The 17,065-nt window shown below is 33.6% G+C and overlaps 1 protein-coding gene across 4 annotated transcripts in view; it reads right to left on the bottom strand.

Annotated features, from left to right (window-relative positions):
• The window catches only part of cobll1b (cordon-bleu WH2 repeat protein-like 1b), a 72,275-nt gene extending 55,878 nt beyond the window's left edge, over positions 1-16,397 (bottom strand). The window contains exons 1-2 of one of the 4 annotated variants that reach the window (XM_051119193.1): positions 16,086-16,397; positions 14,150-14,224 (exon numbers count right to left, since the gene is read on the bottom strand). In XM_051119193.1, the coding sequence (XP_050975150.1) occupies positions 14,150-14,224; positions 16,086-16,126 (116 nt within the window). In that variant the 5' untranslated portion in view covers positions 16,127-16,397. Of the gene's footprint in view, positions 1-14,142; positions 14,225-16,085 lie in introns of all 4 variants that reach the window. The other 3 variants (XM_051119191.1, XM_051119190.1, XM_051119192.1) reach the window with 3 other exon arrangements.
• Positions 16,398-17,065: the final 668 nt, after the last annotated feature.

The raw sequence follows: 17,065 nt of genomic DNA, 5'->3' as shown, positions 1-17,065 counted from the left end.
ATGAAAATAATGCAGCTTAGCAAATAATCATGCAAAGTAAAGGCAAAGTAAACAAAAAAATGCATAAAAATAAAATATACATATAAAAAATATGAAAAAACTATATAATAATTTAAATGAAAGTAATAATGCAGCTAAGCAAATAATCATGCATAGTAAGTAAATTCAAAATCGAAATAATTTTAAATGAAAAATCATATAAAAATGATCTTATTGGAAATAATAATGCAACTAGGCAAACAATCATGCACAGTAAGCAAATAAGTGACAAAATAAATAATTAAAATAAAATAATAAAATATAAAAGATGTGAAAATGTAAAATAAAAATAAAATAAACATTCTTCGAAACGAAAATAATAATGCAACTAAGCGAATAATCATGCATAGTAAACAAGTAAGTAAAAAATAAATGAAATAAGTAAAAGAAAATAGAAAATAAAAATAAAATATTTTTAATGAAAATAATGCAACTAAGCAAATCATGCATCGTAAGCAAATAAGTAAAAAATAAATAAATATAATAAAAATAATACAATAAAAATTTAAATAAAAATGATTTAATAAATGCACCTAAGCAAATAATTGTGCATAGTATGCAAAATTAAGAATTTAAAATAAAAAACTAAAATAATATAAAAATAATCTACATGAAAATAATGCAACTACGCAAATAATCATGCATAGTATGTAAACGAGTAAAAAAAAAAAAAAGTGAAATAAATTACTTTCATATAATATAATATTACAAATATTTAAAAATGCTAAAATAAGTCAATAGAATAGACAAAATAAAATAAGCTAAAATAGGCTCAACAACATGTAATAAAAAATAAAATAAAATTAAATTAAATTAAAAATAAAATAAAATAAAATAAAATAAAATAGGAAAACACATTCCCTTATCTTTGGTGGTTGCCATTAAATTACAGTATTGAGTGTCCACTTTATGTCCAGTCCTGACGTAAAAACGGAACATTGCAAACATACCATTTATATAATGCACGTGTGATAAACTACACCACTGCTCAACAACGGTATCTGAAAATCAAATGGAAACATTAAAGACTACATCTCACTAGGAAGCAAATGAGACGTAGGCAGAAAGGAAAGGTAATGACGTTTAACGGAAGCGTACCACATTTACGGTCCATGTTGCAGCAGCTCTCCCATGACGAGAGCAAGGGGGAAACATGCTGCAATGGAGACGTAATGTTCAAAATGGGATTCAGGACGCAACGGGTGATCCATACGAGACCCGCAAGCGACCCCATCCTCTACAGGTCACGCTGAGGGTCAATGTACTGCCTGATGAACTCTCACTCTACCATTTCACCCACGCATCTCTCCGGGTTCACACATGTCCCGACCTCGACATTCCCACCACAGAAGCCAGATATCGAAAAGTCAAGGCCGAGCAAACATCTCCTTCTCTACAGAGACCGGTCAAAACATCTGCCAAGCATTTAGATAAGCAACGCAGAGGGGAAATGGTTCCGATCACAGGCTCGTAGGAATATTTTGTACCATTTACAAGATAAGTAGACTGGAATTAAATGCTCGGCTTACTTAGAGGACCGTGAAATTCAAATCCACTAACCTTGTTGTCTTCTGAGATATACAGGAATATACTGGGTATAAAAAGCTTGTAAGAGCCCCGTATTAGTTCAAGAGCCAACATTTACATAAAAGTAAAAAGAGGGAAGTATTTCCCCTGGAGTCATAATTAAAACTATTACACTGAATCCTTTCTTCTGAGACAAAGGGACATTGTCTGCAGAGACACACTTGCCAGAGATACAGCAGACAGTGTTTTCCCTCTTAGCCAATCACACGGACAGTAGTGGCCAAAAGTCACCGGGCGGCCAAATTCTAGACTTCACAACATTGATCTTCATCACCGCTTGGGTTCGCAGGTTTTGTCTGCGTTATCGCTTGGTGCTTTATGACTAGAATTGCACAAATTATGGAACAATATTTGGCATAGGTACATCAGATATGGTACTAAATGAAATAAAATAATAAACATAACAAAATATAACAAAAAATAAATAAATCTAAAAATAAAATATTTATAATATTAAAGTTAAAATATTTACTAAAAGTCAGTAATGCAAATAATATTGCAGCTAAGCCAATAATCATTAATAGTATTTAAATTTGTATTAATGTATAGTATTACACAAATTATGATTTGTCATAGGTACATATAAAATACAGTATATTAATAAAATAAATAAATAAATAAATAAATACAATAAAAAAATACCAAAACATATAACAAAATACAATAAAAAAATAAATATAAAAATAAAATATTTATAATATATATAATAAATATATAAATAATAAATAACAAAATAACACAAAAATAAAATATTTATAATATTAAAGTTAAAAGAATAATAAATAATAAAATAATTAATAGTAATGCTAATAATACTGCAACTAATCAAGCAAGTAATCACTCATATTTGTAAGTGTGTATTAATATATATAGTATTACACAAATTATGGAACAGGATTTGGCATAGGTACACAAAATACAGTATAAAAATAAAATAAAATAAAATAAAATTACAAAAACTAAAATATTTATAGTATTAAAGTAAAAAAAAATTAAATAATTAATAGTAATACAAAAATGCAACTAAGCAAATAATTATTAATATTGTATAATTTGGAATTAATACAAATTATACACTATTAATTATACACTTGTTTCATACAAATTATAAAACAAGATTTGGCATAGGTACACATTAAATACAGTATATTAATAATATTAAATTAAATTAAATGATTACATTAAATATAACAAAAATAAAAAATATAAAAAAAAAATTACTAAAAAATAATATATAATAATAATGCAACTAAGCAAATAATCATAAATAGTGTGTATATTTGTATTAATATATAGTTTTACACAAATTATGGAACAAGATTTGGCATAGGTACAAGTAAAATACAGCGTACTAATAAAATAAAATAAAATAAAACATATATAATATTAAAGTAAAAGTATTGATTTATTAAAATAATTAGTAGTAATTCATATAATAATGCAACTAAGCAAATAATCATTAATGGTATGTAAACTTGTATTAATATATAGTATTGCCCAAAAGATGGAACAAGATTTGGCATAGATGCATATAAAATACAGTGTATTAATAAAATAAAAAAATATATAACAAAATAAATATTAAACTAAAATATTTATAACACTAATGTAAAAAAAAAAAAAATAAGAAAATACAACTATGTCAAGTGTTTGAGATTCAGGGTATGCATGAAGACTGGCAACGTAAAGAGAAAGATTAAAAGCCACAGTTGCGATTTCATACACTCTCTATGGATATTATAAAGCTGCATGGAAACTATGCATTATTTAAAGTGCCTTAAATGTCATACATATTTCATTGGATATTTGCTGGATGTCTTCATCGGAATGAAATTAGAAGGAAATCACAAGATTGTACAAAAAATAAATCAGTATGTGTAGAAAGCAATCTTCTAATGAAATCTGATACGAGTACCTGACACTGAGAATAAAACTCAAAGATTTTTAAAACAAGATGGACACTCATGATAGAAGCCATTACGAGCTGGCGAGCTCCACGGCCTGAAATCCAGTCCCTGAAAGACTCTGATCTCTAAGTAATGCGGCAGATGGACATTATAACTCTCATGTTACATCGAAAAATTACTATGAGGGGAAACAGTCCATTTTTTTATAATTTTATGTGCTGAAAAACAATTTGTCTTATCATATTAAGCAAAAAATCATCTGTAGTGTGGGAGCAGGTTTAAATTACATTATCACATTTTCTGAAGACAATACATGTGGTGATCGCCCATGCAAATTTCACCGCCAAGGTGCAAGGGTGTTGGTATTTGACTTTCTTTGTTACATTTGTTTTCATAATATGCATTAAAATGCTGTTCTAATAAATAAATAAATAAATACAAATAATAATAAACTGCCAAACTGGGTCACACCAGACTGCAAGACTGTTATTCTTTTACTATTTTTTATTATTAATATATGTATATAAAGAGTAAAGAAACAAATAAAAAATAGGTGTAATATTATTATAATAAAATAATCATCATCATTATTGCTGTTATGGTTATTATTATTATTATATAAAAATATAATTATATATTATTAATGCTGTTCCAAAAATAATTAATTAAACAACTATTTATATTCATTTTTCGTTTTTTTAAATGTATATTCATTTATATTCATATTCATAACTTTAAAATAATATTAATTAAATAAGTGTTCCAAAATATGTTCCATAATAATAATAATAATGATAATAACAATAATAAACGTATTATTATTATTATATAAAATAATAAAAAATAAATTAACATAAAAATATAATAAAAATGATATATTATTAATGCTGTTTCAAAAAATAATAAGTAAATAAAACAACTATATAATAATAATAATAATAATAATAATAATAATAATAATAACAATATTAATAATAATTTGCCAAACTGGGTCACATCAGACTGTAAGACTGGTATTCTTTTACTACTTTTTATTATTAATATAAGTATATAAACAGTAATAAATAAACCTTAAAGAAATGTAGTAATAGTAAAAATCATAAACATATAAAACAAATACAAAATTAGGTACTACTAATAACAACACCAACAACAACAAAAATATTAGAGACAGAGAGAGACACGCACAACAAATTAATTAATATAATCAATATAAAATAATATTACTAAAACAATAATAAAAATACAAAATTAGCAACAATTGTAAGCTTTGACTCATGCAGTTTGTAATATGCAGTACGCAGACTGATTTACGCTCAGAGTAAAAAAAAAGAAAAAAAAAAAATTTAGAGTGGAAAAGTCTGCAATGGATCATTTCTTCAAGAAAACTGTGAGCTCTTTCAGTTCCCACAGCAGGTTCAGCATGATTTTTATGACGTGAGGACACAATCTGAAAGCGTAGACAGAGTTCTGTTGTGAGTTTTTTGGCCTGGTCATTAAAAAGAATCGGTTCATAAGACTAATGTGTTTATGAATCGGACTGCACCGGCTAAAACAACACAATGATTCAGCTAAAAATGAATGTCAGAGAATGCAGACATTCAAGAACTTTTAATAACACCAAACATCATGCAAACTGCAACTGTCCAATGTCGACTTCATGCCAATGTCTGCAAGTGTCAAGCAAGCACATGTGCATACTAGCAAACACAAACGCGCAACACCGACGGCTTACAGTTGCGCCAACAAATGTCTCACACTTGAGGAACTTGACATGCATCATCTTCTGGAACGCAGCGCTCGACAGGACAGCATATCTGACGGAGGCACGCCAACCACGTTTAACACACCAAACTAATCAATTTGGAGCATATTCCTTTTTGCTGCATTCAAAGCAGTTTACGGTCACTGCCTGCAGGCCTGACAGCAAAACAAAGAGCCTCCATTCTCCTGTGTTCTCTGGAGTGCTGCCACATGCTCTTTCAGTGCTCTGAGAAACACAACATAGAGAAATAAAGCCCTTGTATTCCTCAGACAGGAAAGGCAGTGCGAAATCAGGAGTTCTCATGTTCCACAGAGAGAAACACTGCATTGAGTACGTGTGGAAGTGTTGAGAAGGCCGGCGTGTTAAATACAGCTGTTGAGAGAGTGAGCAAGAGCGTGTGTATGTGTGGAATGTGGAGGAGTCAAGACGTATGGTATGTACTGAAGATCTATGGCATCTACAGACACTGGCTCTGTTCCAAATCATAGTGAGCTGTCTACGTAGGCAGCATTTTAAGGAGGACCTATTATGCAAAAATCACTTTTAGGTTTGAACAGTTGAGTGGCCACAGTGTGTGAAAACATCCACCCACTCTTTTTTTATAATCCCAATAAATTATAAACAGTCTCTCTGAACACACGATTCCAGATTCTCCCTACCTTGACGACATCATAAGGAGGGATCCCGCCCATATTACCCCTAGTGGGGGTAATATGACGTCACTTTGTAGTCAAAAACCCGGAAGCGAGTTACCATTTTAGCACTTCCGGTTCCATCGTCCCAAAGTCAATGGGTTTTTTGAATGGGATTTTGGTTAAATCCCTTAAAGGGGTCATCGGATGCCCATTTTCCACAAGTTGATATGATTCTTTAGGGCCTTAATCAAAGGTCTATAATATACTTTGGTTAAAAATTCTCAATGGTAGTGTAAAACAACACCCTTTTTACCTTGCCAAAATCAGCTCTGCAAAAATCACAGAAAAAAAAAAAAGTTGTTGAAAGTATGGTGGTGTAAAAAGGGGCGTAATAGGTCACCTTTAAGACCATGCATGCAAAATAGGCCTTCTAGCATACAGTACCTCATTTTGGCTATGTCATTTTTTATGCCTTTTTATTGCAATAAGGCAGTAGACAGATGACAGGAAAAAGCCGGGAGTAGAGAGGGGAGCAGGATCGGCAAAGGACCTTGAGATGGGAATTGAACTCGGGTCGCCATGAGCAGAGTTGAATAAAACAACATTTCTATTTGAATACATTGTAAAATGTAAAAAATTTTTACTTTGTTGCAAATTTTTTTGAATTTTTTTAGCATCATTACTCCAGTCCTAAGTCTCACATGATTGTTCAGAAAGAATCTTCTGTAGAAATAATGATTTTTTTTTTTTTTTTATAATAATAATTGTGTAATAGAAAGTTGAAAAGAACAATTTATTTGAAATAGAAATCTGTAACAAATGTAACATTATAAATGTGTTAATTGTCCCTTTTGGCACAATTTAATGCATTTTTGCTGAACAAAAGTCGGTAAATAAAAATTATTTTCTTTCCAAATTAGTCCAAACTTTTGAATAGTAGTGTATTTTTTTTACAACACATTTAGGCTGCCTATGAAGTGTGGTGTTCCAAATCATCGACCTTAAGGTTGCATTTCAGTTAGGGCGCTGCCTAAGTAGGCATCAAAGGAGCTCACTAGGTTTTAGAACAGAGCCATTGTGTTCATTCTGCTGGGCTTGTCACCACAAGAGCGTCTCATTGAAAGGATACCCTATTACTCAAGTGAGCAAATGAAGAAAGAATTTAATGACGCTATAGTCCGGCCATTATCAAGTATGCAACAGCTCAAGTACTGTAATACTGTATTTGAAAAGATAGTTTACTCAAGAATTTAAATATGTCAACTAACATCACCAAAATAACATTTTTTTCTGCTCTAGCTCTCTATTCTCAAATGCATGCTTCCACATATTCAAATACAATACATCTTTATGTCACACGTTTTGACATGCATTTAATAATGCATTGGACTTGCATTATCAACATACTATTTTCCTGTTCAATACTGTAAAGCCTCTTTGACACAATCTGTATTGTATAAAGCACTAAAGGCTGACTTGACTTGACATGTATGAAGATGAATAAATTATGACTAAACTAAAATGCATCTAAAATGAGAATGAGAACCATCCCATGGCTTGTAGTATTTTTACTAGTGTGATTTTAAACGTGAAGTTCCATTATTAGCTTCAAATCGCCTCAAGCTGTTGATGTCTACATTTTCCAGACTAGTCATTGTTCTAAAAGTGTCTTAGATGGGAGTTGTCTTTTAAATCCACCTAAACCTTACACGGTAAACTGTAAATGTTACACACCGGGTTATTAATCATTCTATTGAGAAAACACCCATCCTGACACCTTTCATTACCTGCAGAGCGTTCAGTAGATGCAAACAACTTCAAAGTTAAATGATCTTCTGCACTAATCCAAACAACTAGAAAAGAAAAATCCAAGACAAACGTTCAGTGGGTTTTGCCAGGTTTTTCCAATGGTTTGCAGAGTGTTATGGTGTTCTGAGTAGTTGTTAGACAGCTGCTAGGGTGTTCAGAGTATTTGCCAGTAAATAGGTAAATTACTTACAAATTGTAGTCCGTAACTGATGCCAAATTACTAGGGCTGCCCTCGACTAAAGATTTTTCTGGTCGACTAGAAGTTGTTCATTTTAAGCAGTAGTCACATGTTTATTAATAAACCATATAAATCATAATAATGAACCTTTAATTGGCTACATAGCCTAATAAGCACCCAAGATGCATTAATGTTTTATTAATTTATTGATAAACTAGTGATTTTTTTTGTTTTCGTCTTAAGAGATAAAGTCGGTGACGCTGACTCGTCATCTCCGCAGTAGTGATGTGCCTGTATGCATGTTTCATATGGATGACATAATATGATAATATCTGTTTTCCATTTGAAATGGTTCATTTAAAAGTAGACATTTGACTCTCTATTGAAATATTTTTTGTGTCTGTAAGTATACAAAGAGTTTTGAAGTTTTGCGCTCAAGTTCACAGAGACGGCAGAAGTCACACCCTGTTTGCTTTCATATTTTACAAAAGCACAAAATTCCATTGTCATTGTGAGTGCACACAAATGAACGTAGAATCTTCTCTAGAATCTCCTTACAGCTTTGAAAGATGTATTACTTTTATCTGTATGATCAAAAATGACATTCTAGTGAACACAGCCTAACGAACGTAGAGACTTTACATATTTGAATGATGTATTACTTTTATCTGTATGGCCACCGTACAGATAAACGGCTCACCGTGAACACGCTTGTAATTCGCTTAAGCCTTTTCGAACTTTATAAATTATTATTTTAGGATCAAGTGTGTGTAAGGAAATCGAAGCAAGCAGAGTACAGCTGTTTCTAAAGCATGGAGTGCCATCTGCTGTTAAAAACTAAGCTCAGAATTGATGCAGAATCATTTCTAGACTCGCAATGCATCTATTTATTTTCCCAGCCCTAGGTAATATGATCAGACTACTTTTAGATTACTTTTAGATTACACATCGATTTAAAAAAAAGGATATTCTTGATCTACCATGCTGATAAAAAGAAAATATATTCCATCTGCTGCCATTACCAACATAAAGTGTGTTAAACATCACATTATTTTAACAGCACAACTTTTAATTTTACAAAAAATAGCTTAACTACAAAATGGAAATAACTTCCTTCTAAGTATTTTGCCTGTTTATTTCAGTGCAGATGTCCTAAATCAAGATGACATAAGACGTCTTGTTTTCTGGGAAATTTCTCAAAATAAAGTTAATTTATAATTAAATTAAAATAAAGGACATATATCTGAGAAAGGTTCAGAAAAAGCAACCTAACTCAAATGGAAAACAAGTTTTCATACCCTACTGGTTTAAACTAGGGTTCATGAAGGAATTGCACAAGGTTTGTAAGTTTAATGAAAAGCTAATAATTAAATCATAAAATTGTAAAATTAAAATAAAACACTTACAAAAAATATTCACTATTTTACCTATCTGCATGTCATGTGACCATTAACCAAGGCCAGAGAACCGTGAACATGCAAATGTGTTACTTAATTATTGACTTCTAAACTTAAAATCTCAAATAAAAATTAATGTGTTTATCAGTAGTAAATGCAATGTTGAAATGTTGAGAAAACACTTTTCAGAGTATTTTCAAATGTACATTAATCTAATTCCAAGTTTTTAAAGGGCTAGTTCAACCAAAAATGAAAATTCTGTCATAAACTACTCGTAAACTACCCATAAGACTTTCGTTCATCTTCGAAACACAAATTAAGATAATTTTTATGAAATCTGAGAGCTTTCTGACCCTGCATAGACAGCAATGCAACTGACACATTCAAGGCCCAGAAAGGTAGTAAATTAGGCATCAATAAAGAAGTCCATGTGACATCAGTGGTTCAACCTTAATTTTATAAAGCTACAAAAATACTTTTTGTGCACAAAGAAAACAAAAATACTTCATTCAACAATTTCTTCTCTTCTGTGTCTGTCTTTGAAGCACGTTCACGAGAATACCACAATGCGTGCATGATGATGCTGATGCAAGAGCCAGTATGTTTTTTTCTAGTGTTTTGATGGTATCTAAGGTGTACCTAGGTGGATTGTAGAGTGTTCTGGGTGGTTCTTTGTCAAGCCAACAAAATAACATTACTGTCCTTATACTGTAGCTTTCAACAGCAGATTGGATAGAACAGCTGTGTGACTGGTGTGTGTGTGTGTGTGTATATTAGTACGCAAGTGTATGAAGAAGGAAAGATAGAGTGTGAGAAAGAATGGAAACATCTGCAATAACACTTAAGTGCTTCCATCCCCCGTCCCTGAGGTGACACTTTGTTGTCAAGGCCTGGTCCTTGCCGCACCGAGGTAGAAGTGCCTGTGTTGATCGTTTGGAAATGACTGAAGATCACACAAGATGACATCATAAGCGAGTAAACATTCCGACACTTATTCACACCGCCGTAGCCGTCCGTCCAACTCGGAATTCCAAGAACAGATGTCAAGAGCGAAAGGAGCCAAACTGCAGCAGCGTACAAGAGTCCTGCCAACACCTGCGAAGTTCCACATCTTGCTTTCATATTTGCAGAGATCAAGCTTAAATTCCCCTCATTTGTCAGTCTCTTCTTTTACCATTTTGAGCTTCCAGAATATGAGCACACCGCTAAATGCGGGCACATCTGTAGTTACTGTACCTTATTAGCAGGCTCACATTTTCTGCACTTTCTTGAGGGAAAATCTGCAAAAGCGACAGTCAAGTGTGTTGTATGGAGGTGAGAGTGCAGTGTTTGCACTGGTAGATGGAAGCATTATGAAAATTAGCCACAATTCTTAATCAAAAAACACACATAAGGGTGTGTATTACTGTGTGAATTATATCAGGGTTTCTGCAAGTTTTATGAAGGTAAATTTAAGACTTCTTAAGAACTTTATAAGGCCAATTAAAGAAAAATTAGAAATAAATTGAAGAGAACACAATATGCCAATATGTTCTCTAAATGTAAACACCCAAGGAGAACACACTGTGTTAGCAGCACAACTTCTAACTGATCTCTATTACTTTTTAATTCAGTTTATAAAAATACACTACCAGTCAAAAGTTATCAAACACTAAGATTTTTAAGCAGTGAAATTTTGAAATATTTTTACTATTTAAAATAACTGTTTTCTATATGAATATATTTTAAAATGTAATTTATTCCTGTGATTTTAAAGCTGATTTTTTCCAGTCACATGATCCTTTAGAAATCATTCTACTATTCTGATTTGCTGCTCAAAAAAAACATTTATATATATCATTTTTACTGTACTTTGGATCAAATCAATGCAGGCTTGGTGAACAGAAGAGACTTCTTAGAAAAAAAACTCAAAAACTTTTGACTGGTTCAAAAAAGGACAAATATCTGCCAGTGGGCTCAGAGAAATCAACCTAACTCAAAGGGAAAACAAGTTTTCATACCCCATGGACAAATATTTGCTCTTGTTTTAAAGCATTAAACTCAATTTCTCAAAATAAAAAAAACAAACAAACAAAAAAAAAAACTTGATTTAAGGATGCTTAGATATTTGTATTGGAAAACAAGAAAATAACACTGACAAAAACATTCATTTTTCACAGTGCATGCAATCCCATTACTTTCTGAATTTAAAACCTTGTGCACCAACTTAAGACTCTTTAAGGCCTTAATTTGTGGAAGGGCAAAGTTAAGACTTTTAAAAACCTTTTTAAGACCTGCAGAAACCCTGGATATGGATTCGCTGAGATTCAGTTGGACTGGGTATCAAAACAGATTTGATTTGATCCTGATTCAGGAATCTTGATTCAGTTTGATTTAACTTCGATTCAAATTTGATTTGATTTGATTTGGTGTCCATTATGCTTCTATGTTCTTACAAACAGAAATGATCTCACTGCTCAGTGCTTAATTACATTTAACCAATTAGCAGATGCTTATGTTCTTTAAGTCGTTTCTAACAGATCAGGAAAATCACAAGCAATTTGTCACAGGCTTCAACCATTTTCATGCCAGGTTTAAAGTACAAACAAAATTAGATCGGTTTCACACCGATTCAAAACAGTATCTCATCGTTTTGCTCATTAAAAATAAATCTGTTTAAGAATCAGACTTAAGTGGTTGTTTTTTTATGGTTTTATCTTTGTCATTAACTGAAAAAAATAAAATAAAATAAGATCAAATAAACATTTTTTCCCAGATCTACCGTACAGACTTAAATAATACAAAGAGACCTGCAGGAACCTGTATGAACCAAAAAAGCCTACCTAAATGTAAAAACAATCCAAATAAATTGTGCAACTCGGCGAAAGGCTGAAAATTTGGGATTTACAAATAAAGTTGCACCACAGACATACAGTAAGATGGTTGATGGTCTGATGCGCACAGTGCCAGAGAAACCAAAATCCTCCTCCCGAATTACACAACAATGTCTGCACGGTTAAGAGTCATGCTGTTTAACACAACAAAAGTTTCTCTTCGTAAAGCCCACGGGCAACACTAATCAAATATTTCTGGGTGGAAAATCAGAGCGTTTGCAAGAGGCTCAAAAGGATCTCATAAAAAGCCTTCAAAATATCAGACTCGCCTCTAATTAAAATCACAATAACACAGGGATGTGCTCATAGCCAACGTGGGAGACGTAACGTGTGTGCGTGTGTGTGCGAGAGAGAGAAAGAGAAAGAAAATAATGCAGAAAAAGAGAGTTATGAGAACGTGCTGGAAAAAAATCTCTCAGATTTCATAGAAAACGCTTCCAGCCTTTGGAACGCTCTCATCTGACATCATCTTCCGTTAGCTAAATCTGAACCCATGGAGCACAAATTTCCAAAGTCTTAAAGTCCAAAGTGCGTTAATAAAGATCATATTTGACTCTAATGCATATGGAGGATTCAGCATCCAGATTTCCACGCTCATGTTATAGACGGCTAATCGGCCTCATGTGGTTTTCAATGACCAGGTTCTGCGTCTGCTTTGTGTATTTTAAATTTCCCAGTCTTCTGATTCCTGCCCCACAGCCATGGATTATTACACCAGATAAGTACAATTGCCTCTGAGGTCAAATTATCAAGCATCACATCGTCATTTTTCTGTAATCTCCAGTCATATCTAAGAGGGAAATGAAAACTGTAGACCCTGTGCTTCGCTAGATGACTCTTGTTCAGTAAAGTTAGAAATGCAATGCAATTACATCCTCATTTCCCCAGCAAAGAAATTAAGCAGAAGATTTCTGCAAGAGTCTCCCCTCCCTAAAGTTCATTTCCCATGACCTCCACATGTGTCCAAGAGCGTTTCTCAGCTCTGCTCTGCAGGCAGGAAATGCACCGATGTCAAAGGTCGAGGCAATGCCTACGACAACAGAGACTTTAATTACAGTCAGACTGTCTTGTAAACAAACACACAATCAGAGACACATTTAGACACACAAGCTCCAAATCTTCACTCATTAACAGCCCAGAACACACAAATGTTGCTCCTGTCCAATGCATTACATTCATTCATTTATTTTCAGTAAAATAGTTTATTCCAGACCTCACATTAGGCATCACTATGATTTGTCTTCACAAAGAGCTGGAATGTGCAATCAACTGCTTGCAGGTTAAAGAAAACTGGAAAAACTTGCAGGAAAAAAATGACAAATATTAGCTAACGTTCCTCCTCATTCCACATAATCTTTTAATCCACAATATGAAAGAAGAAACACACATATTGCACAATGCAATACAATCTTTCAGTTCACTTTCTTCATATATCTAGACCTACTGCACAGCTGGGAAATTTCTACAAAATGTTTTCATAGTTCTTCCCATGTCATCACTTTGTATCTGTCAGCCTTCTGCAAAATCTCTTTATTAACAAAAGCCAGTTCCTTAATGACATCATCCTCTAGGAAGTGACATCATTCATTTCGATGTAAAAACAACAGCACGTCAGTACATATTAGAAATTGGCACAAAATTGCCATTCTTAAAGCATTCCAACCTAGTTTATCAAATTAAAAGTCTATGATCTGTTTTTAAAGATTTTCAAAAACAATACCAAAAATTACAAAGTCATGTAACCAAACTCTCAAACTCTCCCTCAGCTCTTTATTCCCATCTTCTTCATTGCATAATATTGGAAAAGTTATAAAAATGAAAGTTATAGAGCAATACTTCCTTAACTTACAACACATGAATATCCACAACTTTAAAGTTAGAGTGCAACACAAACTAAATTAAAAATTTTGAGATCAAACCCAGAGCTAATGAGTAAATATTTCAGCGCTTACGGTGTACCTTCGGTCAGGTGGTCGACTGTGCGCGTCGCCATCCATCCCTGCAGCGGCCTGCACGGCTCTGAAATCCCTGGCACTGTAGGATAGAAAGCAAACACTACTGACTCATGGCACTGCCTTAAGGGAGTGCTGACAGATGGAGAGGTTAAACTAGACGAGTCAGTTCTGCAGAAGGTGGTGCATCCCTTCCCATCATACATGCCACAGTGTCAATAAAGGGCATGGCTGGTTTGTTGAAAAAACAAACATCTTGGTTTTAAGCCAATCTAAGCTGGCATGCAGGTCTTCCGCTGGTTTTAGAAGGGCTTCGGTCATTTTTTTTTATCTGGTCCAGCTTGGAAACCAGCTTAAACCAGCAAATCAGTTTTTTCAGCAGGGTGTGTAGAGGTGTTTTCCCAGGGAGGGAGGATGTTTACTGGCAGCCAACACTTTATTTAGTCACAAATATGAGTCTTTTTAATTTAGTTACTCATTTTTGGAGCATGCAATCCTAGCTCAACCGGTGCCTTAGATGAAATAACTCATAATCAGTGACAGCAAATTACTTTGTTATTTCATCAGGTTAGCCTGATTATATGGTTTTTGCACAAACATCCTGCTTTAACATACAGTTTTTATTTTAGAAGCCACGCAAACTTGCAAATGAACTTAACAGCCAGCGATCACCCTGACGTTTTGTCATATGGAAAATGACATCTTCATTTTGTTCAACATGGAAAAAAGCTGTACCAGATTAAATAAGCATGACGCTCAATTGCACACAAACTTTGCATGGCTGTCAACTGTCAAGAATCTGTCAAAATTATTGCTTAAAGCCCTACAATAGCTTGACAATATGTTAGGTTCAAGTTAGACTATGTCTAACATGACTCGAAACCCATTTCCACATACATTTTCCAACAGTTTCACAATAGTCAAAACAGTTGAAATAGAAATTATGTTTGATTGCACATACTGCTTTTTGGGTTGCTATCAAGAAATTGTCAAAGTCATCATTCAAGTCTTCTGAAGCTTTATAATATTTCTTTTTTAGATAAACTATGTGTGACCCTGGACCACAAAACCTTAAGTCTTAAGTAGCACTGGTATATTTGTAGCAATAGCCTAAAAATACACTGTATGGATCAAAATGACCAATTTTTCTTTTATGCCAAAAATCATTAGGATATTAAGATCATGTTCCATGAAGATATTTTGTAAATTTCCTATCGTAAATATATCAAAACTTAATTTTTAATTTGTAATATGCATTACTAAGAACTTCATTTGAACAACTTTAAAGGTGGTTTTCTCAATATTTAGATTTTTTTTCACTCTCAGATTCCAGACATTTAAATAGCTGTATCTCCGCCAAATATTGTCCTACCCTAACAAACCATGCATCAATGGAAATCTTATTTATTCAGCTTTCAGGTGATGAATCTCAATTTTGACCCTTATGACTGGTTTTGTGGTCCAGGGTTACATATCTTTACTAGACCTCTACCCATGAATGAAAAAACAAAGCTGTTTTTAATAAATTAGCACTTATTTGCATTCAAGACAACGCAAGATCGAATCCCGATTCGACATACACTTTTATAAAACCAGCAAACCCGCTAAGAAAATGTCAAAATCATCATCATCCAGGTCTACAATATCTTAACAAGATCGCGTTTTGTGGTAAAATGTTGCTTTAATCAAAATGACAGATTAAAACACGATGATAGCTTTTAACAAATGAACGTTAGCCGGTAAGAGTTGGCGTTCGAGTCGAAACAGGTTCGAATCCCGCTTCGACATACATTTTTTATAAACAAACATTAAACAAAACAGCAAATAAACTTGACAGTAGATGATCACTAGGAAGAAAATGTGATGTTTATCTATAAATCCTTCTGTTTTTCACGAATAATTAAGCCACAATAGTTTGAATGAGCATGACGCGTCAAACCTACCTTGATCGCCCTTGAACTTTCGCGCGGCTGTCAACTGTCATCAGTCTCGCTGCCAATACGTCAAAACAGCATCATCAACAACAACTTCAGCAGGTTTCGCAGCGCCTCTCCTGACTTAAAGCACTGCACATAGGTCCCTGCATCACTTCTGTCCCGTTACCCCCTTAAAATTCTGCAACTCCCACCATATTTTCCAGAGTCCTGCCCCTGTCAACAGACGCTCCTCTGTTCCTATTCAAGCGAGAGGGAGACGGCAGCCCCGCATATTCAAGTCATGACACGATGAGTTACAGTCACTGCCAGCCCTCCCATCTTCACACTGGATTCATCGACTGTTCACACTCCGGTTTAACGGTGGAATGCGAATTTACATGTCGCCCCCGACTAGAAAAGTCTGTCAACAAAGCAGTGAATGTGCTAAAGTCCCACGTAACGACAAGCGAGAGAGTTTGTTTGAGGGGAGACTTCCAGATGGAAAACGTATCAAACTCAGTATTATTGATGTTAATACGATTGGGATGTGTTAAGAAAAATGTTGATAGAATGTGAAGTGATGCTAATTTAAGTACATTCTCTTGGCCGTTGAGGAGGATTTTAAATATACAGTACATTGGCTTGACGTGGCGGACCACTACTGGGAAAATAGCGACACCTAGTGATAGAAGTGCTGTAGTATCAGATAAAAAGAGAAGGGAAAATGAAGACATTTTTTGTTATTTACTCACCTTCATGTCGTCCAGAAGTCGCATGCTGCCTCACAAATCTAAGGAGTGTTTCTGAAGAATATGCACACATATATTTTCCCAACAACGATAGTTGACATATTCGAGTAAGTATTTTAAAGAGTGGACGATGGCTTGATCGTGTTGCACTTGTCCAATCATCGATTTTTTTTCCTCCAGATTTAGAGCATAATTAAGTTGGCTTGAAAAAGCCAACTTACTGATATTGTATTTAAACTTCTTCTTCTTCTTCTTCTG

The sequence above is a fragment of the Labeo rohita genome, chromosome 9, assembly GCF_022985175.1.
Source record: "Labeo rohita strain BAU-BD-2019 chromosome 9, IGBB_LRoh.1.0, whole genome shotgun sequence".
Lineage (NCBI taxonomy): Eukaryota > Metazoa > Chordata > Actinopteri > Cypriniformes > Cyprinidae > Labeo > Labeo rohita.
Note: the sequence above shows the minus strand (reverse complement) of the source record. Positions and strands in the feature narration are given on the sequence as shown.